Source organism: Bufo bufo, chromosome 3, assembly GCF_905171765.1.
Source record: "Bufo bufo chromosome 3, aBufBuf1.1, whole genome shotgun sequence".
In the NCBI taxonomy this organism is placed as follows: Eukaryota; Metazoa; Chordata; class Amphibia; order Anura; family Bufonidae; genus Bufo; species Bufo bufo.
Genome location: NC_053391.1, coordinates 430,692,549 through 430,717,038, shown reverse-complemented (window position 1 = coordinate 430,717,038; position 24,490 = coordinate 430,692,549). Strand labels below are relative to the sequence as shown.

Here is a 24,490-nt window from a genome sequence, read left to right as displayed (position 1 = left end):
GTCAGCTTCTCAGGGTCAAAAAAATTGTTCAAGATCCAGAAACAGCGGAGAATAGATTACAAGAAATGGGGTCCAAATTTCAAACACGTGGGTATCCCAAAAAATTGATTCGAGAACAGCTGAACAGAATCAATTCACTTACTAGAGAAACCATCAGAGAAGGTTTAGGTGAGCACAGGTCCACACAGGCAAGAATCCCTTTTGTATCAGAATTCAGTACCAATAGTGGTAAGATTGCTGCCATAATCAAAAAACACTGGCGAATTCTCAATAGCAATTTTGAGAAAGTGCAGGAGTTCAAATCGCCACCTCTATGCTCATACCGACGTAGCCCTAATTTAGGTGATAAACTGGTGAAGTCAGATATTGGATCCACAAGGGAGACATGTGAGAGCTACTTTGGCTCCACACGCAAAGGCTGTTATCCTTGTTATAACTGCATCAATTGTAAACTAATGTTGAGAGGGGATTCTTTTTTGCACCCTACCCTGGGCCACAGGGTTAAGATCAAACAATATTTAACATGTGATTCGTCTTATGTCATCTATTTGTTGGTGTGCCCGTGTGGTCTGCTTTATATTGGTGAGACCACTTGGGACGTCAAAACCCGTCTCAACCAACACAGGTATTCAATTAGAAAACAAAAAATGGATCTCCCAGTGTCCAAACACTTCACTGAAGCTAAACATACACAAGATGACCTACGGTTTAGAATTTTGGAGCAAATATCTCTGTCAAGGCGAGGTGGGGATCGGATAAAGCTATTGAAAAAGCGTGAACTTTATTGGATCTACACACTTGGCACTTTGAGGCCACAAGGTTTAAATGTGGAGTTTAGGGTTGTCTAGTCATTGAATTTATGTGTGTTCTCTCCCAATTTGATGACTCATATGGAAAACAACATGTGCTATACATTAAATATTTTTTCTTTTTTTATAGGAAATTATTCTGAAGCATAAAAGTTCGAATGTTCACGTATGGCGAAGCCTGGAGGAACATGTTGGCGATCCCCTTTTTTTATAATCTTGTAATAAGTTCTATTAATATTTATGGTCAGTACCGGTCTGTGCCATGGTGTGACTCAAGCCCCCTCTGGGACTGGGGTGACACCTACACAGACGGGTACAGTTGACCTATTCTATATACATTTATATATACTATGAGCCCCGATGCAGTTCTATCTGTGTCCTTCAGGCCGATTTCAAGTGGACATCGTCTACTGTATGGCTATAAGGGACATAGAGCGGATATGCTGGCAGTCTGGACAGTGGGATGCTAACGGTGTGACAACCGCATCATCCCACATGTACAGATATCTCACTGGTGACCCACGTTGACCCGTCGGCCCCCGATGAATAGATCAGCTGTTTCTGCTGTACACTGCGGCGCTCGGACACTGTATCTGTGTCTGTCAAACTCGTATGGGCGGCAGCATTGGTACGCGCATGCGCCCTAAAACATTGTTCCAAAGTGGCCATCTTTGATGTGGTTGTTTTACCACACATTACCTCAGTGAATCTCGCGATAGTGGTTGGAGCGGCGCATGCGCCATGCTCCTTTCCGGACGCCAACAGTTCCTACCATGCCCTGTCAGCCGCAAGTGACTCATTCAAAGGTTTTTAATCTTTTTTGATTGTTATATCATGTTTAAACACACCTGTTCACCCTCACATTTGATTGGTCATTATGACAGTTTGGTGATTTTATATCACATCCACTATATTATGAATTTTCTTACGGTTATGTCTGTATTGCTGCTATATCAAATTATGACAATACACTGATTATATTTATAATGTGATGATTATGTCTATGCATTTGCACTTTATTATATGATGGGTTAATTTGTATTTTGGTAATTACTTGCACTATATATGTATGTAATTTTGCACATGTTACTCAGCTGGAAAAAGGCTCCAATGTGAGAGCTGAAACGTTGCTGATGAGTGAATAAACCGTCCACTTTTTCACTGCAAACTGGAGTGCTGCCTTCTTTTGCTACATTATATATATATATATATATATAGTCATATATGTATATCTGACTGTAAAAGAAAAACTGCAGTACTCTCATGATTATTGTTTGCAAGTTATAGAGGTATAGTGGTAATGGACCATTTGTTGCCATGATATAAAACTAACAAAGTCAGTTCCATTCCTTCCACGATATCTCTACCGGAGAAGGTTGTCTTATAAGGGATTTTTGCTCCATACATAGTATGTTTGATTATTTGAATCCTTTTAAAATTGGTTGCATGGTTATTTAAGGATTTTTGAAATATCTAAAAATAGTTCTTTGTTGAAAATGGGCCTTTTAAGCATTAAGAGTTATAAACATGTGTAAGCCTAAAATCAACCAAAGCATAAAACTATAATTTTAACTGCAATTATTATTGATATGTGTTAATGTGGTGGGAGACGGTTATTATAGTTACAGTGGCATTTCTGGTTGGGCTAAGACTGAACTAATGCCAGTATCACCATTGAAATTGTACCACTGGCTGGTGGTATTGCAGCTCTAATTCAGTTAAAAGGTTTTTGGGGGAGTAGAATATTGATGACCTATTATCAATGGGCCACCAATATATGATTGGTGGGGTTCTGAAACCTGGCACCTACAGCAATCAACTTTTTGACAATGTTGTGGTGTTCAAGTGAGGGGTAGGTCATCAATATCTAACTCCTGGAAAATTACTTTAAATAACCAGGCTGATTTATAATACAAGGCACAGTGCATGGATAATAATGGTGCTGTTTTTGGAAAACGTAGAAAACGTGTTTTTCTACGTAGAAACGTGTTTTTCTTTGAAAGGGTTGTTTGATATCTGTGAAAAATGAGTGAATAGCTGGAAAGGGTTTAAAAAAAATTTTTTGTGCCCATCCAGTAAATTGTGCCCATCCAGTGATTTGGCTCCTATTACTGCTGTTTTTAACTAGTGACAAGTGAAGATGTTCTGTATCTGCTCAAGTAACTGTTGTGGCAAAATGTTGTGGCCTTAGTGGTAATGTGTGCATGAATGGCTCATGACCACAAAGGTTCAGTGGTCATGTACCATTTGTGCCGATATTGCTGAAGCCATGGGTGGAGCATCAGGCACTTGTAATAATGTATGACCATCAGGCAATGCTTCCTGAACTCAACTGTATTGAGGATGTCAGGATAATGACACAGTTTCATACTGTGGTGCAGACAGCAGTATATTATGCTGCACTGTGGTATTTACATACAGTACAGACCAAAAGTTTGGACACACCTTCTCATTCAAAGAGTTTTCTTTATTTTCATGACTATGAAGGCATCAAAACTATGAATTAACACATGTGGAATTATATACATAACAAACAAGTGTGAAACAACTGAAAATATGTCATATTCTAGGTTCTTCAAAGAAGCCACCTTTTGCTTTGATTACTGCTTTGCACACTCTTGGCATTCTCTTGATGAGCTTCAAGAGGTAGTCCCCTGAAATGGTCTTCCAACAGTCTTGAAGGAGTTTCCAGAGATGCTTAGCACTTGTTGGCCCTTTTGCCTTCACTCTGCGGTCCAGCTCACCCCAAACCATCTCAATTGGGTTCAGGTCCGGTGACTGTGGAGGCCAGGTCATCTGGCGCAGCACCCCATCACTCTCCTTTATGGTCAAATAGCCCTTACTTTCAAAGTTTTCCCAATTTTTCGGCTGACTGACTGACCTTCATTTCTTAAAGTAATGATGACCACTCGTTTTTCTTTACTTAGATGCTTTTTTCTTGCCATAATACAAATTCTAACAGTCTATTCAGTAGGACTATCAGCTGTATATTCACCTGACTTCTCCTCAACGCAACTGATGGTCCCAACCCCATTTATAAGGCAAGAAATCCAACTTATTAAACCTGACAGGGCACACCTGTGAAGTGAAAACCATTTCAGGGGACTACCTCTTGAAGCTCATCAAGAGAATGCCAAGAGTGTGCAAAGCAGTAATCAAAGCAAATGGTGGCTACTTTGAAGAACCTAGAATATGACATATTTTCAGTTGTTTCACAATTGTTTGTTATGTATATAATTCCACATGTGTTAATTCATAGTTTTGATGCCTTCAGTGTGAATCTACAATTTTCATAGTCATGAAAATAAAGAAAACTCTTTGAATGAGAAGGGGTGTCCAAACTTTTGGTCTGTACTGTATATGTTACGTACGTAACGTATATTTTGCCGCACTATGGGATTTGGTTTTGCGGAGGCAGTATATTGTGGTACACTATGGTATTTGGTCCTGTTGGGACAGTATATTGTGCTGCAATATGGTATTTGGTCCTGCTGGGGCAGTATAGTGTGCTGCACTGTGGTATTTGGTTCTGTTGGGACAGTATATTGTTCTACACTGTGCTATTTGGTTTTGCTGGTGTAGTAGATTGTGCTGCACTGTGGTATTTGGTTCTGCTGGGACAGTATATTGCGCTGTACTGTGGTATTTGGTTCTGTTGGGACAGTATATTGTGCTGCACTGTGGTATTTGGTTCTGCTGGGACAGTATATTGTGCTGCACTGTGGTATTTGGTCCTGCTGGGGCAGTATAGTGTGCTGCACTGTTGTGTTTGGTTCTGTTGGGGCAGTATAGTGTGCTGCACTGTGGTATTTGGTTCTCCTGGGGCAGTATATTGTGCTACACTATGTTATTTGGTTCTCCTGGGGTAGTATATTGTGCCCAGTACAAACTCGTACAATGCTGTCTCTATATAATCAAATACTTCTTTTACACCTTTACCATAGTGTAAAAATAATCATACACCCAAATCATACACCCATTCATAGAAATTGGACAGGTAAGAGATTATGGAACCGTTTTGCTTTGAATAATACTGAACATTATTGTAAAGCAAACTCCATTTAAAGCAAGTGATCATCTATATTGTGGTAGCTAGTTAGCGCTTCTGCTCTGAGCTGTGAGCCGTAGTCCTGAGCAGCTACTCAAACTCCAATTTATATGGCTAGAGAAAAACTGCAAAATGGTTTGGTTGCTCATAAATATTAGTTGATAAAATCTCTATTTGTTACATTAATAGAAAAGTAGACGCTACAAATATAAGCTGACAAGTTTTCTAAAAAAGACAACCGATTTCAAGTGTTTACCAAGAGATTAAATTCTTAGCATCTCTATAATTATAGCCAGATGTAAACTGTAAAAGACAGATCTTTTAGTAATATATAGAAAAGCGTGTTCCCTTGATTACTTCTAAAGTATCATTGAGCTTTTCTTCTGTATCAACTGCAAAAAATGTTTCTGAGTGTAAAGGCATAATGTATTCCCACTAACCCACAATCTTGCACTGCGTGCATCCACAAGTCCTGGATTTTTACCACACCATGCCTACAGGCAAAAATACTGATATTACCCTGGAACATGACCATTCTGTACTTATGTGTAGTTATCTTTCATTTGCTCAAAACTTCCTGCAGAAGCTAGTAATGTATAAAAATACAAGCAAGTATATAAAAGATGTTTCCTACTTATATCAATTTCTTAGTGTGGGATGAGAAAGTTCTGGGCCATGGTACCTAATGGAAAAGTTAGAAATGTCCAAAAACATCTGTGTACTCCAGTTTCATGGTCATTATGTATGTCACAAATAAATATAGCAAGTAAAGACCCAAATTTAACCTCTTAGCGACCACCAATAGACCTTTTTTATCACCTAATCTTTATGAGCAACCAAACCATTTTGACTTTTACTCTAGCCCTATAAATTGGAGTTTGAGTAGCTGCCTAGTTAATGACCATGTTGCTGCTGGAAAGCGGTCCTCAGGACTACAGTTCACAGCTCAGAGCAGCAGCTTTAACTACCTACCAAAATATAGATAATGCACTTGCTGTAGGTTTAGCCTATGCCCATGTGGAGCAGGTGCCTGGTTCTGCTGTAATGATCTGGACTTGAGAAACCTCTGATCCTAGCTGTTTATTATGTTGGACACAGCGATCAAAAGTGACCAAGGTATCTTAGTGGATTCAAAGAGGGCAAGCTCCCTCTTTCCCCACCACTGCCCACTTAGGGCAACACAATTGCTGGGTCCTGATTTGTGTTAGGGCAGGTAGAGGCCTAACAGTGGTTTGTTATGTACATAAACCTATTAAGGCATACTTTGCAACATTTGAGCAGCAAGTAAGTGATCAATGCAGCAAACTTTTATAGGTGTGAACAACCACTTTGTAGGGAGTCCAGACTATTTTGTGAGTCCCCCCCTTTTTTAAGCAGCCCTACCACCTTTGTATGGTGTTATGCCATTCTTTAAGTTTTTCATACCAAAAACTTACTGAAAACTGAAAGACATACAGTGCTACATACATGCATTGAAAGGCACTACATAAAGGGTGTATGTATACTATACTATAATCAGAGGAAAAAATATGAATGATGAATACCACATTATGAATAAAAATGATTGCTTCAAACGAAGACAAACCTTATGATCTTCTATCTGACGCTTTATATCTTCCAAGTCAGGGCCCAGAATTTCAGCTTCCATTCTCCTTGTCCTTGCTTCCGTTTGTGAAAGCCAATCACTTAACTGCTGCAGTTGTTGATTCTGAAGGTCCATCAAAGTTTTGTGCAAACTAAAATTAAAAAAGTTAAAAATTCTAAATAGATATCTTTATTTAATATCAAACAAATCTAGGAAGACAGATATGTAAACCAATTTTAAAATCAACCAACTATAAGATAAAAAAAAACACTAATGCAGATTAAACAGGTTCTTACATTCAAAAGTCAGACACAGCTGCTGGAAACATCTAATACATAAAGCTGAGTGCATGTATGTGTGTGTGTGTGTGTGTGTGTATGTGTGTATGTCCGCTTAAGGAATCCGCACCGTCGTATTTACAATCACAAAATTTGGCACACAGGTACATCAGGTTTAGACCAGGTCTCAGCTCTCTAGGATGTACCGTTCCTGAGATATTCCCACTCACTTTTAAGGGAGCAGGATGCTATGGAGGTCACTGTTAAAGGGTGGGCACTGTGGAGGTCTCTGTTAAGGCGACAGGATACTGTGGAGGTCACACTTAAGTGGACAGTCCGCTATGGAGGTCAGTGTTAAGGGGCAGGGTGCTGTAGAGATCACTGTTAATGGAGCGGGGGGCTGTGGAGGTCACATTTTAAGGGAACAGAGCTCTGTAGAGGTCACTGTTAAGGGGGCTGGTTATTGTGGAAATCACTGTTAACAAGACGGGGTACTGTGGAGGTCACAAATAAAGGGGTGGCCGCAGTGGTGGTCACTGTTAAAGGAGAGGGTGCTGTGAATGTTACTGTTAAGGGGGCAAGCTGCTGTGGAGGTCACTGTTAAAGGGGCGGGGTACTGCAGATGTCACTGTTTTCTTTTAACTATAACACAAACATTAAATGAAATAGATTAAATATACCCATGCGAAGTCGGGTCCTTCTGCGAGGTTATTATATGTACCGTATTAACCACATTTTTTTACCTCACTTGACAGAAAATGTGTATGACTTATCAGGGAATGGAGCATCGCTTAAAGATGTTGTTTCATTAAGACAACTTATCTCCTATTCACAGGATAGAGGATAATTGTCTGATCTGCTGGGGTCTGACTTCTGGGGCTTGTTGTCTCCTGTTTGAATGGGTGGTAACACATGCATGATGTTGCCCCATTCAGCTCAATGGGGCTGCCAGAAGTATATAAACATTTCTACTACAGTGGTCTATGTTCTTGTGATTGGCTGAGGCCCGAGCAGTCAGACACCTCACCAATCAGACACTTATCAGGAGAGGGGATAAGTTGTCTTCATGGGAGAACCCCTTTAAGATGCCTCAGCACAAACTTTTCGTGCAAAATTATGCAACCAATGCATTTATCATCTAGCATTATCCATTGTGATAAAGTTGATGCGTTTTTAGACTGTATAAATAATAGAAGGGTTTAGTAAATCTGCTGCAAAAATAAAAAGGAGCTACCCTGACAGACGCAAATACAGTAAATAGTAGGAGTACATGATGTACATTAGATTGTAGAACAGGATATGTAGTACAGATACAGTGCTGCCCATAATTATTCATACCCCAGGCAAATTTTGACTTAAAGTTACTTTTATTCAACCAGCAAGTAATTCTTTGACGGGAAATGACATAGGTGTCTCCCAAAAGAGAATAAGACGATGTACAAGAGGCATTATTGTGGGAAAAAAACATTTCTCAGCTTTTTTTTACATTTGAGCAAAAAATACAAGATGTTCCACACTGTGGAAAATCTCAGAGGACGTGGTCGGAAGCCAAAAGTGACACCTGTGCTGGCCAGGAGGATAGATAGAGAGGTGAAGAAGGATCCAAGGATCACCACCAAGGCTATCCTGGTGAATCTCGGCTCTGCTGGTGGCAATGTCAGATATGTTACTCATGCAAATAACTCCAGATTCCATCTATTAATAATTTTTTATATACTATGCCCAGTTTATGTTATGTTACATAAAGTAAATAGAGATGATCAAAATTTGATTCTGCTGCTTCGCCGAATTTCACAAAGAAATTCGCTTCATGACGAATTATGTCAAAAAACACATTTCTTTCTAGGGGTCAAATGATGAGGAACGGCGATCTGCCCCCCATCATTGAACCCCTCAGTTGCCGCATGCATTGATGATCGCTGTGTCTGAGATTAACATTGAGGGCTCTCAGGGGCTAATCTGGAAAACATAAATACCTTATCCATTTGACCACAAAGAGGCCGCCACAGCCATTTTGATTGAAGACACAGCACAAAATCTTGCGCAGTGGTGTGATTACGCGCATAAAGAAGTAGTAGAGTGCAAAAACTGTAATTGATCCCATCAAAGCAAAAATTTTGACAGTGTTCTCTCTTGTTAAATGGCTAATCTGATTTTGATATTTCTATCTAGAAGTATGCAAATAACTATCCTCTGTTATAGTGTTAGTGTTCCCAGTCTTCCAATAATAAGTATCAGATAGAGATATAGGGGGTCATTTATGAAGCAAAGTCACAGATTGGGAATTTGTAGCCAAATCTGCGACTTTTCCACACTCACACCACTTTTCTGAAGTAGCTTGGGCGGGTCCAATTCATTTATAATTTTCTATGCCTGTTTTTGGTGTAGAAGATGAATTAAAACTATGCCTGGAAGGTTGCCGGCATAGATTTAAGCAGATTGCACGGCCAGCGCCTAAGTTATTTAGAGGCCGGTGCCTCTACGTAACTTAGGCGCATCAAGTGCCAGTAAATGTACCCCATGATATGTTTTCATTTAGCACATTTTAAGAAGATATACTTTCTAGACAGAGTTAATTGTAAGAGACTATAGAGGGGTGCTAAACATAAAAAAAACACAAACGTCATAAAATATCCTAGCTATTTCTCCCTTCATTTCCTTCTTTTGTCTCATAAGACAATTAAAACTGCCCCTATCCTCCTCCTCCCTTTCCTATGTTTGACTGTTAGACAACTACAGATAACAACATCCAGAGAACAGTTACATAGCGGTAAACGTTAGCACAGGTAGGTGCATACACTATGCTAAAAAAGGTAACGATTGCATTGCAAACATCAATATTAATAACATAAATTAATTTCTGGTATAAATTTCTGCCAAATGGCAAACATTGTGCAATTTTACTAGGTAATATTTTGCTAAACCTCTCGTTATACAATACAGTATATGTACAAACATTGGTTCCTGTATCACCATAATAAGAATACCAAACACAAAAGTTTATTCCTACACATATTTCTATCTGAATGCCCACTGTTACCCTTGGTAACTTCTTGTAATATTATTGAAAGATTTGAAAAGGGCAAGGTTAAATGGATTTCCAGTGCAATGTAAATTGGTGTCAGCGGGCTCAGAGGGGCTTAAAAACATGAAAGAATGGAAACTCATCTTCACCAATCCTCCACTACTCCAATATTGCTCCATTCCCTGCTGCTCTGCACTGCCTGCCTCAGCTTGACACTCCAGAAATGCCAGGAAAAGCCTGCTCAGCCAATCACTGGCCTTAGGGTTAATCAGCTAGTAACTGCTGAGTGGTTCTTTCCTGGCATTTCCAAAATATTGAGCTGGGTCAGTAAGTGAAAAATAGGAAAGGTAGAGCAGTATCAAACCAGCAACAACAATAAAGTATCTGTTTTTTTTTTTTTATGTTTTAAGCCCCCGTGAGCACACTGCAACTAGAAATGAGCAAAGTTTTAAAAAATTAGATTTGGTAGCTTCTCCAAAGTTCCACGAGAAATTCAATTTGTTACAAATTAATTTGTCACAAATCGCTATAAATCAGGTATACCCAGTCCACTTTGCCTTAGGGTACGACCTCATGGAGAGACGGGTTGTGGCCACGCTGCAGTGAAGAACCATGCAGCAAATTAGCCCGAACCATGCAGCAAATTTCATTTAATAACGAAGACCACACTGTATAGTGCTTCTTCATGATTAATGACTGCATGGCACCTTTAAACAGGGGTTGTTGCTAGTATGGGATTTGGCTGGTTAGGTGGTGGTACAATTAGCAAATTAATTAATGCTGTTCTGGCCTGCAATTTCCTGTAGGTTATTGTCACGGTCATATTGGTGTTTGACCATGACGCTGTTGCCTTGCAGACGTGTTGTTGGCAGTTTGCATGTGCACTTCCCCTATAAGGTTTGCCTCCCTGCTGTTTGGTGAGCAAGGGGTTAGTCTTCATGCTAGTGGGGATTAAAGTGGTTCCTGGGTGTGGCCGTGGGCTTGCTATATACCTGTGGCTTGCTGTCTCGGTGAAGTTATACTACAGTCTTGCTTGGTGTTGGAGCTTTGCTCCTTGCCTGGGTGTTTCTGCCCAGTCCTTGAGGGCCACCTTATGGAACATAAATTGTCCTCCCTTATGTACCGTCCATGTACCTTTACCCTCACTTGTTGTATGTGTGGTGTGGGTTTATGTTCTGGGTGTGCGAAGCGTTTTTTTGGTTGTTACATGTCTGGGCTGTTGTTCGTGTTGGTCACTGCATGCATGCTATACGTCACCCGGTATGTTGACACCTCCAGAAGGGGGCTGGTTTCCCGGAGGGGTGAACCATAAGTCTGGATGCAGTGCTGCCTGGGGCTGCCATGCACCTTGCAGTATGGGGCCCAGGCAGTATCAGGTATGCTGGATACCTGTGTGTGTTGTTGTTTGTACGATGTCCTATTTGGTGTGTGGGCACCTGTACTTTTGCACGGGTTCCAGTCGTGGTGGCTGCAGCAGGTAAGTGTGTTTCTGGTGTTCTTACCTGCCGACTCTGTTGCTGTATTCAGTCGCACACTTTTCCTTGCAGCTAGGCCTGTGGAGACTCTGGTTCATCCGTGTCTTGGATGAACCTGGTTGTCTCTTGTCCCTGTCTCCTAACCTCAGGGATATTCAGGGATTTCAGGGTTCTGAGGTTTCCAGTGTAAGGGCCCTCCTACCTTAAGGGTCGGCTCATACAGTTAGGAGAATAGGGACAGATTTAGGGATGCTATAGGAGGTGACCAGCTCCCTTTTCTTGGTAGCCTGGTCTAGCTGCTATCCCTATCCCTTTTACAATGAACAGTGGGGGGTTTCCTCCACTCCCCACCGTGACAGTTATTTGACAGTAAACACCAGTGCTCTCCTGTCCATTAGGTGGAAGCCCTTTATCTGCCATCTGCTTTTCCACATCATCTAATATCGATGAGAATATGTCATCAGGAACATCCATCTTCTTCTCTCTATACATCTTGCTGACTTTTCTAGGACATAGAGTCCATGAAGGATTATTTGGAAGAAGTAAAACCAACAAAAGATGAAGATGGCCATCATTAACACCTGCCCCCTTCTAAAGGGAGCAGACTGGATAGTATTGGTTGGAACACTGGCACTGGAATAATAGAGGCTTCCATATTATTGGTATTGAATTGCATTTACGGCTGATGTAGGAATAAGTAAATGGAGGAATGCATAAATAAAACTTACGCAGCATGTCTCTTTGCACTTTCCCTGCATCCTCCTTCTCCAATATTCTTCTATTAATCATTTTCAGCAACACTCTCCCTAACGCATGAGCAATTGCCACATCTCTCCCTATGCTCATCTCACAGGACAATAGAGAAGACTGAGCGGGATGAGGTTTTTATAGGGCTGTGACATCAAAGGGGATGGCTATGTGCAGATAGACTGACTGCATAGCATTATGGGTGATATTGCGTTCCCGGGCTTGTCCCCTCTACACTTAGTTTCACTTTGTAATACCACCATTTTAGGAAAACATGATTCATTACCACAAAGCGCAAGACAATTCGGATTCATTGCAAATCAAAGTTTTCCTAAACTTCAGACTGAATTCCACTTCAAATGCTTTGCTTCGCTCAATACTAACTGCAATTGTTATTGTGCTGGAAAATCCCTTTAACATTCTGTTAAGTTTCATTTTTTGATTATATACCCTGTAAAATGAACTGGTGTTCTGAAAGATGAAAGCTTGAATCTGAATGGTTGCTATGGACAACTAAGCTAGTTTTCCTTTTCACCAGTTTTAATAAATATCCCCCTGCTGACGGCATGACACACCGATGGTGTAAAGTTTTAGTTTATCTTGTTGCACAATATCATAACTTTAATATGCCACAATAAAAGAATGATATTATTGGATGTTCAAGCTTTGGAACCCGTCTTCTTTGATCTTAAAACTAGAGGCATAGCTATAGAGGGTGCTGAGGCAGCAGTTGTACCCGGCCCTGATGCTTGAGAGGATTCAATGGCTCTTTTTCCACAAAGAAGACACCAGTTCTATAAATGTCACAAGGTAATTGTGCAGGCCTGCTATAGAGTTTGCATAGATTTTGTAGGACCTATAAGATTCAAGCTTAAAAGTGTCTCTTTTTGTTACTTCATGGTTTCAGTCATAGTCAGACACCAATCTATACAGGAATTGAGCTGTCACTTGCTTGCTGATCACTCACGTGATTAATACTTTATGTATCAATGAACCTTTAAAACTCATTTATACTAGTAAGTTAATGAAACCAACAAATATTAATGTTAATTAATTGTCCCCATTTTTACAAATGTAAAGAAAAATAAGCAAGGTATGAATCAGCCTTGCCTCTATTATCTATTTTCTATGCCATGGAGACTTATAGATAGTTTGCTAGTTTCTCAGTAAAGATGCCAAACTGCATAAAGAGAGCTTAGACACAAAATCATTCTGCCTCCTTAAGCTGCGGTACAGAAAAGGACTAATGCTAAACTGCCACATCCTGCTCAATCAACCAAGAGCCCATCTGACATGCCTTGTTCATCTGGGATCAGTACCCTTCAAACCAGTAAGAGAGAATATATAAACCTGCCAAATTATCCAGTGGCTGACAGATTGATATCAACAGAACTCACTGTGCATGCAGGGCAACTAGGACATCTTTCATATCCTACTGCATATGTCCTGTTTCATTTCCAATTCTTATATTTTCTATATATGTATGTATGAACATTTCCTGTATGATTTTTTTGTTATTTAACTACAGTAGTTTCATAACCTACCTATACTTTAACTATCAAGGGGAGAATTGATGTGTCAGATTGCAGAGCTAGAAACAAAATCTTAGTGCATAATGCATATGATATACTGTATACTGTTATGCTAAAATTACAGCACTCTTTGTCATGTATTAGTGGCAAAAGTGAAATATATTTGCCAATCAGCGGTGCAATTACCTGTTCTAAAGCCTTTTGTGGCGTGTATTAGTAGAAAAAGAAAAAAATATATTTGCCGTTCAGCGGTGCAGTTATCTGTTCTAAAGCCTTTTGTGGCGTGTATTAGTAGAAAAAGAAAAATATATATTTGCTGATCAGCGGTGCAGTTATCTGTTCTAAAGCCTTTAGTGGCGTGTATTAGTAGAAAAAATAATAAAAATATTTGCCGCTCAGCGGTGCAGCTATCTGTTCTACAGCCTTTTGTGGTGTGTATTAGTGGAAAAGGAAAAAATATATTTGCTGCTCAGCGGTGCAGTTATCTGTTGTAAATTAGTGGCACAAAAAAGTATTTGCCATTATGTGGTGAAGTGAAAAAATTATAGCCCTTTTTGGCAAAAAAAAAAGGGCTTATTAGCTGTTGTTTGGTTAAGTGAGAAAATGACAGACTTTTTTGGGGTGTTTTAATTTCCTTTTTATTCATTTATCTGATCTAACAGAATGTCAGACAGAGAAGTGCCAGGCCCTGCACAGGGGAGTGGCAGAGGCCTAAATGTTTCTGGCGCAGGCACAGGTCGCAGCAGAATAAGGGGGCGTGGCAGCAGGAGTCGCAGTGAGAGGCCTGAGCTCCCGATATCATCTAGCGGTCGTGTCTTGACCAGCAACCCAGCGGTTCTTGAATGGTTGACTTGGTCATCTCTGTTTTGGATCCACTCCTATTTTTTTTTGGGCATTAGCAATACTGATGGATTATTGACCAAATGCTGACCGAGTGAAGTTGGATGCTCAACAGACAGCATCCATTTTTTGGGGGTTATTGTTCTGACGGATCAGAGGAAGTGCAAAATAATCAGTGACGGCAACACAAACTTACTGCTGACACCCTCTCCACTCTCTCGGGGGGCTCTACTTGTATAAGCTTTTAATAGAACAGGTTCTGTAGACATCTATGTTGAATCAGCTGAATACGGTGTAAAAGGAGTTTGCTTCTTCTTGGCACCAACATCGACCTGTAAGGCTGAGTTCATACTTCAGTTATTTGGTCAGTTTTGGCCCCATGACTGCCCAAATAAGTGAAGTGTGCAGTGATTCTAAGAGCAATGCCTGTCATCTGCATGTCATACAAACTCGCTGTATTATTTCACTACCACAGCACACACCCTATGTGTTACTGCAAGGCACAGTGTTCGATCACCACTAGAAAGGCTCTCTGCATCCAGGAAATATCAGTTTTTTAACTAAATTTGCCGCAAATAAATTTGGATTGAATCAATTTTTTCCCAAATTGTGCAGCATTTGTGTGCGGTTCTGCTGAGATACCGCAACTATACAGAGGAACAAACGCTATTAGAACAACTAATTGCAACTGGTCTGATATACCAGTTGACACCCAAAAAAACTGATCGAGGCAGGGGTGTAATATACCTATAATATACTTCCTATATAGTGCATTTGTATTGTGCAGCATTTGTGTGCGGTTCTGCTCAGATATCGCAGCTATACAGAGGGACCAATGCTATTGGAACAACTAATTGCTACTGGTGTGATATACCAGTTGCCCCCCCAAAAAACTGATTGAGGCAGGGGTGTTATATACCTATAATATAATTTCTATATAGTGCATTTGTATTGTGCAGCTTTTGTGTGCGGTTCTGCTGATACCGCAGCTGTACAGAGGGAACAATGCTATTGGAACAACTAATTGCAAATAAAACTGATTAAGGGGTTTAATATATCTGCTTTCAGCAAATACTCATGAAGGGGTTCTATATACCTGCTTACACAAATACTGCTCTTCTATAGGGACTTTGTCACAGTGTCATTTTGAAAATGAAAGGCAGAGGAAGAGGCAGGCCATTCTGCAGGGGTAGTAGGGGTCGGGCAGGTGCACCAGGTCAGAGCCTAAGTGTGAAGTTGGAGAAGGTGCGTGCGATTATGTGAAAGGACGCACCAGAGTTGTTTGAGTGGCTCACTCAGCATTCTGCTTCTGCACCCTCCTCATCCTATGTATCATCACTCTCCTCACTCTCTGCTATGTGCACCCCCAAAGAAACCACCATAGTCCCTCCAATGAAGTCAGAGGAATTATTTTGACATCCATTTCAAGACCTTACCTATGTGCAGTCATTCTTGGGATCGGATGAGAAAGAGGAGGTAGCAACGGCCACCATCCAGTAGTCTGACGACAGTACCCAGATCAGCCTAAGGAGGGTGGTCCCCGCTGTTGCTGCCTACTCCAAGATCTCTAATGTCAGTGGTGGTGAAGGTGACGATGATGACGTGTCAATGGACGTCACATGGGTGCCCACAAGAGAAGAAGAGGAGGGGAGTTCGGAGGGAGAGACGGAGCAGCAGATAGGGAGGAGAAGTAGGCAGAACTCGCAGTGCACAGGAGGCAAAAAGCAGACTGCTAATGTATGTGGAGCGTGCCATCCACCATGCACGGTCATATCTGGCACTCCCAGGACGCCGGCACATGGCTCCGCAGTGTGGGAGTTTTTTAACGTGTCAGCTGCTGACAATAGTGTTGCTGTCAACGCATAAGTCGCGGTAGGCCCAACACTTACCTAATGACCACCGCCTTAAGGGGTCAGTACGATTATAGCAATACCAAATACATATAATTTTTCATGTTTTTCTACTTTTGTGTAATAAAACCCCTTTTTTTAAAGGAAAAAAAAATCATTTTGAATCACTGTTTTCCAAGAGCCATAACTTTTTACTTTTTCTTTCAATGGAGTTGTGTGAGGGTTTGATTTTTGCAGGATGACTTTTAGTTTTCTTTGGTATTATTTTGGGGTAAATCACTCTTTTTGAATGCTTGTTATTAAGTTTTTTCAGTGACAACTAAGAATAAATGATCAAATATTTTTTTTTTTATAGCATTCATCGTAAGGGCTCATTTACATGCTATTTACGTAGTGTAGGTCATTAACGATGCATCGATACCGAACATATGGGCTTACATGCCGCTTTACTCGCGCCAGGCACCATAAAGCGTTAAATAGCCCGGATCGACAGTCCTGCCAGTCTGGGTTATTAGAGCAGGAGCAGCGACCCAGCCTAAGGCCCCTTAGTGATCCCTGTAAAAAGGAATGTGGGTTGTCACTAAGGGGTTAAGTAAACAGAAGACAGAAAGCGTTGCTTTAGAGCTATTTTTCTAATAGAAATGTATAATTTCAGTAATTAATGTATATTATAAAAATGGTCAATATCCCTTGGTAGTCAGCCCAAAAACTGCTACAAAACATACCTTACATTCTCATATTTCACTACTGACTTTTAAGATCTTAATGCAATCTAATATATAAAGCTGAGTGTGTGTGTGTGTGTATGTATGTCCGCTAAAGGAATCCGCACCGCCACATTTACAATCACAAAATTTGGCACACAGGTACATCAGGTGTCCGGGGAGGTTTTAGAGCAGGTGTCAGCTCTCTAGGATGTACGGTTCCTGAGATATTCCCAAAAAATGCATCAGCCAATAGAAGCTCTCAGGTCCTTCAGCCTCCACATACAGTTTTACTTCAGGTTTCCATAACAACCCAGCCATTTATTTTCATTGCTGCAGATGAGTTTTAAAGGAAATCTGTCACCAGGATAATCGCTATTGAAGTAAAGCCATGGCCTAATAGCACTTAGTACCTTATTTCAAGATTTGCCTTTGTTCCAGCAATAGATGTTTTTATCACTCTTGCAGGGGCATCACTCTTGCAGGAAGGAGCCCAGACACGCCCCCTGCCACAAGGTGTCCACCCTCAAAAGACTTAAAACCCCGCCTTCAGGCCCCGCTAAGCCAGGCCCCTGACCCTCCCACTCCTGAGATGGTGGGGATTGAAAAAATTAAGGTAAAAATCAACTTCTGTCAGCTGCAGAGGTGGGAGAGAGGGTGACTTTCTCCCTGCAGCTCACACTCATTTAGGCTCCACCACACTTAGGCTCCATTCAAGCGTCCATAGTGCATTGCGGATCCGCAATACACCCGGCCGGCACCCCCATAGAAATGCCTATTCTTGTCCGCAATTGCGAACAAGAATAGGACATGCTCTATTTTTTTACGGAGCTGCAGACCGGAAGATCGGGGCCGCGCTCCGGAAATCCGGATGCGGACAGCACACTGTGTGCTGTCCGCATCTTTTCCGGCCTCATAGAGAAGGAATGGGTCCGCACCTGTTCCGTATAATACGGACATGTGAATGGACCCTTAGAGTGAGCTGTTCAAAAGGACACGCCCCCGATCCAGTTAGGCCACGACCCCTCCCACTCCTCAGTCGACTGAGATTGAAAAAAATGAAGTTAAAAATCAACTTCTAGGTCCCGCTAAGCCACGCCCATATCTGGTTAGGCCATGCCCCCTCCACTCCTTAGCCGACAGGGATTTAAAAAATGAAGGTAAAAATCAACTTCTGTAAGTTGCAGAGTTGGGAGGGATGGTGACTTTCTCCCTGCAGATCACACTCAGACAGCACAGTGCTGCTGTCTTAGAGTGAGCTGTTCAAAAGGACACATCCCCGATTCAGTAAAGGCCACTGTTAAGGGGGTGGGCCCCTGTGGAGGTCACTGTCAAGGGGGTGGTATGCTGTGAAAATCACTGTTAAAGGGGAACGCTGCTGTAAAGGTCAAAGTTAAGGGGGTGGGCTGCTGTGGAGGTCCAATTTTAAGGGACGGGGTGCTGTGTGGGGGGGTCAGTGTTAAAGGGTTTCTACCACTTCATTTTCACATAATTAGCTTTCAGACGCTAGCGATCCGCTAGTGTCTGCTCTCCCAAACAATCCTAATATAACTGTTTATTGTCCTGCCGTTTCGCTAAAAATCGAACTTATATAGATATGCTAATGAGCCTCTAGGTGCTATGGGGGCGTCATTAGCACCTAGAGGCTCGGTCTACCTTCACAAACTGCCGCCGCCCAGCGCGTACCTCCAGCCCGCCCATCTCCTCCGGAATGCGATCAAGCGGACGAATTCTCGCGCATGCGACGTGCGCGTCTGTATTCGGCGCATGAGCAGTGAATGTCTGACCGCTTCCCTGCTCAGACATCTCCACTGCGCCTGCGCCGATGACGTCATAGTGCTCCGAGGAACAGGCGCAGTGGAGATATCTGTCCATGGAAGCGGTCAGACATTCACTGCACATGCGCCGAATACAGACGCGCACGGCGCATGCGCGAGAATTCGTCCACTTGATCGCATTCCGGAGAAGATGGGCGGGCTGGAGGGATGCGCTGGGCGGCGGCAGTTTGTGAAGGTAGACCGAGCCTCTAGGTGCTAATGACGCCCCCATAGCACCTAGAGGTTCATTAGCAAATCTATATAAGTTAGATTTTTAGCGAAACGGCAGGACAATAAACAGTTATATTAGGATTGTTTGGGAGAGCAGACACTAGCGGATCGCTAGTGTCTGAAAGCTAATTATGTGAAAATGAAGTGGTAGAAACCCTTTAAGGGGTGGGGGACTGTGGAGGTCACGGTTTTGGGGGCGAGGTGCTGTAGATGTCACTGTTATAGTGGATAGTGTTGATATCTTTTAACAACACACACAAACATTAAATGAAAAAGATTAAATATACCCGAGCAAAGACAGGTCCTTCAGCTAGTGACTTTATAAAAAAACAGGCTTGATTAAATTTTTTAAGCTTATTCTACAGAATGCATATGGTATTCCCAGCTAGAACAGGAGTAAACTGTTGGAATGCATTTGCTGCATAAGGTTTTGGGATGGTGATCACTTGAAAATGCATTCTTAATTGTTCTTATTAGAAGGGTGCACTGTGGTTATGTTCTTGCAGTTGTATAGATGGAGACCCTTATACAGGTTAACATATGTAACCCATAGGGTAGGAAAATAGACATACAACTACTGTAGTCTCCTCTTGTCATGGCCCCATAGTAGCTTCATGGGTTTGATCTAATGTTATGTAGGCAGAATAGGTTGAATATGCCAACAAGTAAAAAATATCGGAATATAATGGTGAATATAGACTGGACTTCTATGGGCTTCTACAAGGCAACAGCATTAACCCTTATGTGAGACTGTTGAAATCTTTACAAATAAGTCAGGAATAAAAGTATTTGCAGGGCGGTTGTGACATTCATTTTATTTTGCCATTTAGCACATTAGTATATAAATCAGACAACATCCCACTGGCAGTAATTATCTGAGAAATAAAGTAAGAAGAAACAATTATAGCTTTTTTTAATTGTCACAACAGGTTTCAATTCATCATTGTTTTGTTTTCATAGTCACAGACCAAGCAAGACTATTAACCGGCTGCGTGATGTTCCACTATAATTATATCAACTATATTATCAGGTTGTTTGCTTTCATGGAAGAAAAATTGTACTAAGGGACTAGATGCAAAGTCACAATGAAATTATTTCAAGGTTTGTCAGGTTAAATTTCTAATGCAAGATGTGTTATGTTCTCTCTTGATAAACCTCCTCCCAGATGTTTCACTTAATGTGTGTTTTCTGTATCCACAGTTAGCATTATAATTGTGATTTACAACCTTACAGGACAATTTTGACTGTAGGATTCTAATGTATCGTTAAATTATTGATACTGTGTTGTGTGGTACATATATATATATATATATATATATATATATACAGTACAGACCAAAATTTGGACACACCTTCTCATTCAAAGAGTTTTCTTTATTTTCATGACTATGAAAATTGTAGATTCACACTGAAGGCATCAAAACTATGAATTAACACATGTGGAATTATATTCATAACAAACAAGTGTGAAACAACTGAAAATATGTCATATTTTAGGTTCTTCAAAGTAGCCACCTTTTGCTTTGATTACTGCTTTGCACACTCTTGGCATTCTCTTGATGAGCTTCAAGAGGTAGTCCCCTGAAATGGTTTTCACTTCACAGGTGTGCCCTGTCAGGTTTAATAAGTTGGATTTCTTGCCTTATAAATGGCGTTGGGACCATCAGTTGCTTTGAGGAGAAGTCAGGTGGATACACAGCTGATAGTCCTACTGAATAGACTGTTAGAATTTGTATTATGGCAAGAAAAAAGCAGCTAAGTAAAGAAAAACAAGTGGTCATCATTACTTTAAGAAATGAAGGCCAGTCAGTCAGCCGAAAAATTGGGAAAACTTTGAAAGTAAGGGCTATTTGACCATGAAGGAGAGTGATGGGGTGCTACGCCAGATAACCTGGCCTTCACAGTCACCGGACCTGAACCCAATCGAGATGGTTTGGGGTGAGCTGGACCGCAGAGTAAAGGCAAAAAGGGCCAACAAGTGCTAAGCATCTCTGGGAACTCCTTCAAGACTGTTGGAAGACCATTTCAGGGGACTACTTCTTGAAGCTCATCAAGAGAATGCCAAGAGTGTGCAAAGCAGTAATCCAAGCAAAAGGTGGCTACTTTGAAGAACCTAGAATATGACATATTTTCAGTTGTTTCACACTTGTTTGTTATGTATATAATTCCACATGTGTTAATTCATAGTTTTGATGCCTTCATAGTCATGAAAATAAAGAAAACTCTTTGAATGAGAAGGTGTGTCCAAACTTTTGGTCTGTACTGTATATATATAAATTAGCCAATGAAAAAGTATCCCGCCTCCAGTGATGGTAGATGAACGAGCAAGTGGAAGGCCCGATGAAGGACCCTGGCGGCTGTTCTCGGAACAGCCTGCTCCCGGTGACCGCATTTGATTTCAGACCGGCTCCCGACACAGGCACAGGTAAGGGCTTACCTGTGCATCGCCGGACGGGTGAGTCAAGATGACAGTCCGCATGTGTTCGCTGGCGAACACTGTGAACTGACCATCACTGCCCACGAGGCACAAAAGATGCCAAAAGCGGTTCCCATTCACATTGATGCATCTTTAGGCACGTTGGATTATGTTGGCTGATACTGCTTGCAGCTCTTCAACAGTGACGCTGAAGAAGAAAAAATTTCCTGCCTTTTCCAACAGGATGGGACAACATGCCACACCTCACAGAACTCACTGGCACGGGTTTCTGAACTGTTTGCGGGGGAGCGAACTGTGAGCAAGGTGTAATGGCCACCACATTCACCAGACTTGTCCATGTGCAATTTTTACCTGTGGGGAAATTTAAAACAGAAAGAGTCCACTAACAATCCACATCGCCTGGATGAACTCAAGGAAAACATCACAAACACAATCCGCAGCATCACTGCTGCAAGCACTATCAGCCAACATAATCTGATGTGCCCAAAGATGCAGAGATGTGAACATGGACCACTTTCAGCATCTTTTGTAACTTGTGGGTAATTAAAAAAGAAATCAATTTGCACATTCATCCATATTATCGCTGGAGGCAGGCTTCTTTTTGTGGGCCACCATATACACTCACCTAAAGAATTATTAGGAACACCTGTTCTATTTCTCATTAATACAATTATCTAGTCAACCAATCACATGGCAGTTGCTTCAATGCATTTAGGGGTGTGGTCCTGGTCAAGACAATCTCCTGAACTCCAAAATGAATGTCAGAATGGGAAAGAAAGGTGATTTAAGCAATTTTGAGTGTGGCATGGTTGTTGGTTCCAGACGGGCCAGTCTGAGTATTTCACAATCTGCTCAGTTACTGAGATTTTCACGCACAACCATTTCTAGGGTTTAAAAAGAATGGTGTGAAAAGGGAAAAACATCCAGTAGGCGGCAGTCCTGTGGGCAAAAATGCCTTGTGGATGCTAGAGGTCAGAGGAGAATGGGCCGACTGATTCAAGCTGATAGAAGAGCAACGTTGACTGAAATAACCACTCGTTACAACCGAGGTATGCAGCAAAGCATTTGTGAAGCCACAACACACACAACCTTGATGCGGATGGGCTACAACAGCAGTAAACCCCACCGGGTACCACTCATCTCCACTACAAATAGGAAAAAGAGGCTACAATTTGCACGAGCTCACCAAAATTGGACTGTTGAAGACTGGAAAAATGTTGCCTGGTCTGATGAGTCTCGATTTCTGTTGAGACATTCAAATGGTAGAGTCCGAATTTGGCATAAACAGAATGAGAACATGTATCCATCCTCTGATGGCTACTTCCAGCAGGATAATGCACCATGTCACAAAGCTCGAATCATTTTAAATTGGTTTCTTGAACATGACAATGAGTTCGCTGTACTAAAATGGCCCCCACAGTCACCAGATCTCAACACAATAGAGCATCTTTGGGATGTGGTGGAACGGGAGCTTTGTGCCCTGGATGTGCATCCCTCAAATCTCCATCAACTGCAAGATGCTATCCTATCAATATGGGCCAACATTTCTAAAGAATGCTATCAGCACCTTGTTGAATCAATGCCACGTAGAATTAAGGCAGTTCTGAAGGCAAAAAGGGGTCCAACACCGTATTAGTATGGTGTTCCTAATAATTCTTTAGGTGAGTGTATATATATATATATATATATATATAGTAATGTTCGTAAGCGGGGTAGGTGACACAGACGCAGCAGTCCCAATGCAGTAATGTAGAGATTTATTTCAACTCCACAGGGTTCAGCAAGATAACAGAAATAAACAAACCAAAAACACATTTGCCTGGTTCGGCTAAACAGAAGTAACGGCAAAACGCATTCACCTGGCTCAGCCGGTATAATGACTGAGGCCCCTGCCTCACTCTCCCAGGGTATGGTAACACTCGGTTCTGTTACCAGCCTGTAGACTGCTGGTGTATCTCAGCTGGGTTGTTTGCAGAGACACTGCTGGTTCCCTCAGACTTTTATGCACCTTTAATGAGGGACTCTTTCCTCAGCTGAGCGGGCTGAGTCTCTGTAATGGAGTGGGAGTGGTGAATCCCACCACCACATATTCCCCACTCCAAAAAAGCCCTGATTTTACCATTTACCAACAGTTCAGCAACTAGGCTGCTGAACAAAACAACATTATCCGGCTTTTAATATCTCGCCCAGCAACAAACTTTATCAGAGCAGGGAGAGAAGCTGACATCACAGGTCATGTGACCCTCAGTCAAATCTTATAAACCATGCACTGCAGATAAAGTGAGTTAATTGTAAAGTTGTTATATTTGCCTAGTTAGGAACATAGAAAGAATAAAAAAATTAACTCAGACAACCCCTTTTACAATGACCTCCACAGTGCCCTGAACCTTACCAGTAACCTCCACAGCGCCTGCCTCTTTAACAGTGACTTTCGATGGCTTTTGCCGAGCCGAGGTGAAGAGTCCCAAGCCATAATTTATTTGCGAAAAAGGCAGTACCAGCCTGCAGACATATGTAGAACAGAAGGTGGGCCAGTCCTTGAGCCTGTTGGTGTCTGCTAAAGTGCACGGCAGCACCGATGTGTGGAGCTGTAACTACGGTCAAGGACAATATATGTGGTTCCTGCCCAGCCACACCAGCAACTTGATCAGGTGACGCAGCTTCCTCCTACATGTTCTCACGCCGTTGGTCCTGAGACAATAACGGCCTCTGCCTCCTCATCCTCCACAGTGTCTTCAGCCTCCACTGCAAGGACAATCGCAGTGCTCCTCCAGCATACCATATGTGCAGGGCACGGTGGTGTCACAATGTTCTGCACCTTGTTTGCCTGTGCAAACACAGTCACACAGAGGAGGAACTGCTCTGTGTCCTTCATCAAGAAATCGAATGCTGGCTTTCTCCGCGACAACTCAAAATTGGAACCAAGTTGACCGACAATGGGAAGAACATGGTGTCGGCGCTGAGAAATCTAGTTGTAAAGCGGTTCCTGAAGTATTTACCCCATCTGTAAGACATCCTGAAAATGGCCAGAAAACTTTGCATGCACTTCAACCATTCATACACTGCAAAGCACACCTTCCTTGAGCTGCATATGCAGAACGGCATCCCCCTA

General features: G+C 41.8%; 1 protein-coding gene across 1 annotated transcript in view; it reads right to left on the bottom strand.

The window, feature by feature from the left end:
* The window catches only part of DMD (dystrophin), a 3,443,536-nt gene that overhangs the window by 2,352,561 nt on the left and 1,066,485 nt on the right, over nt 1-24,490 (bottom strand). Inside the window, 1 exon segment of the mRNA XM_040424996.1 lies at nt 6,443-6,593. Coding sequence (XP_040280930.1) covers nt 6,443-6,593 — 151 coding nt within the window.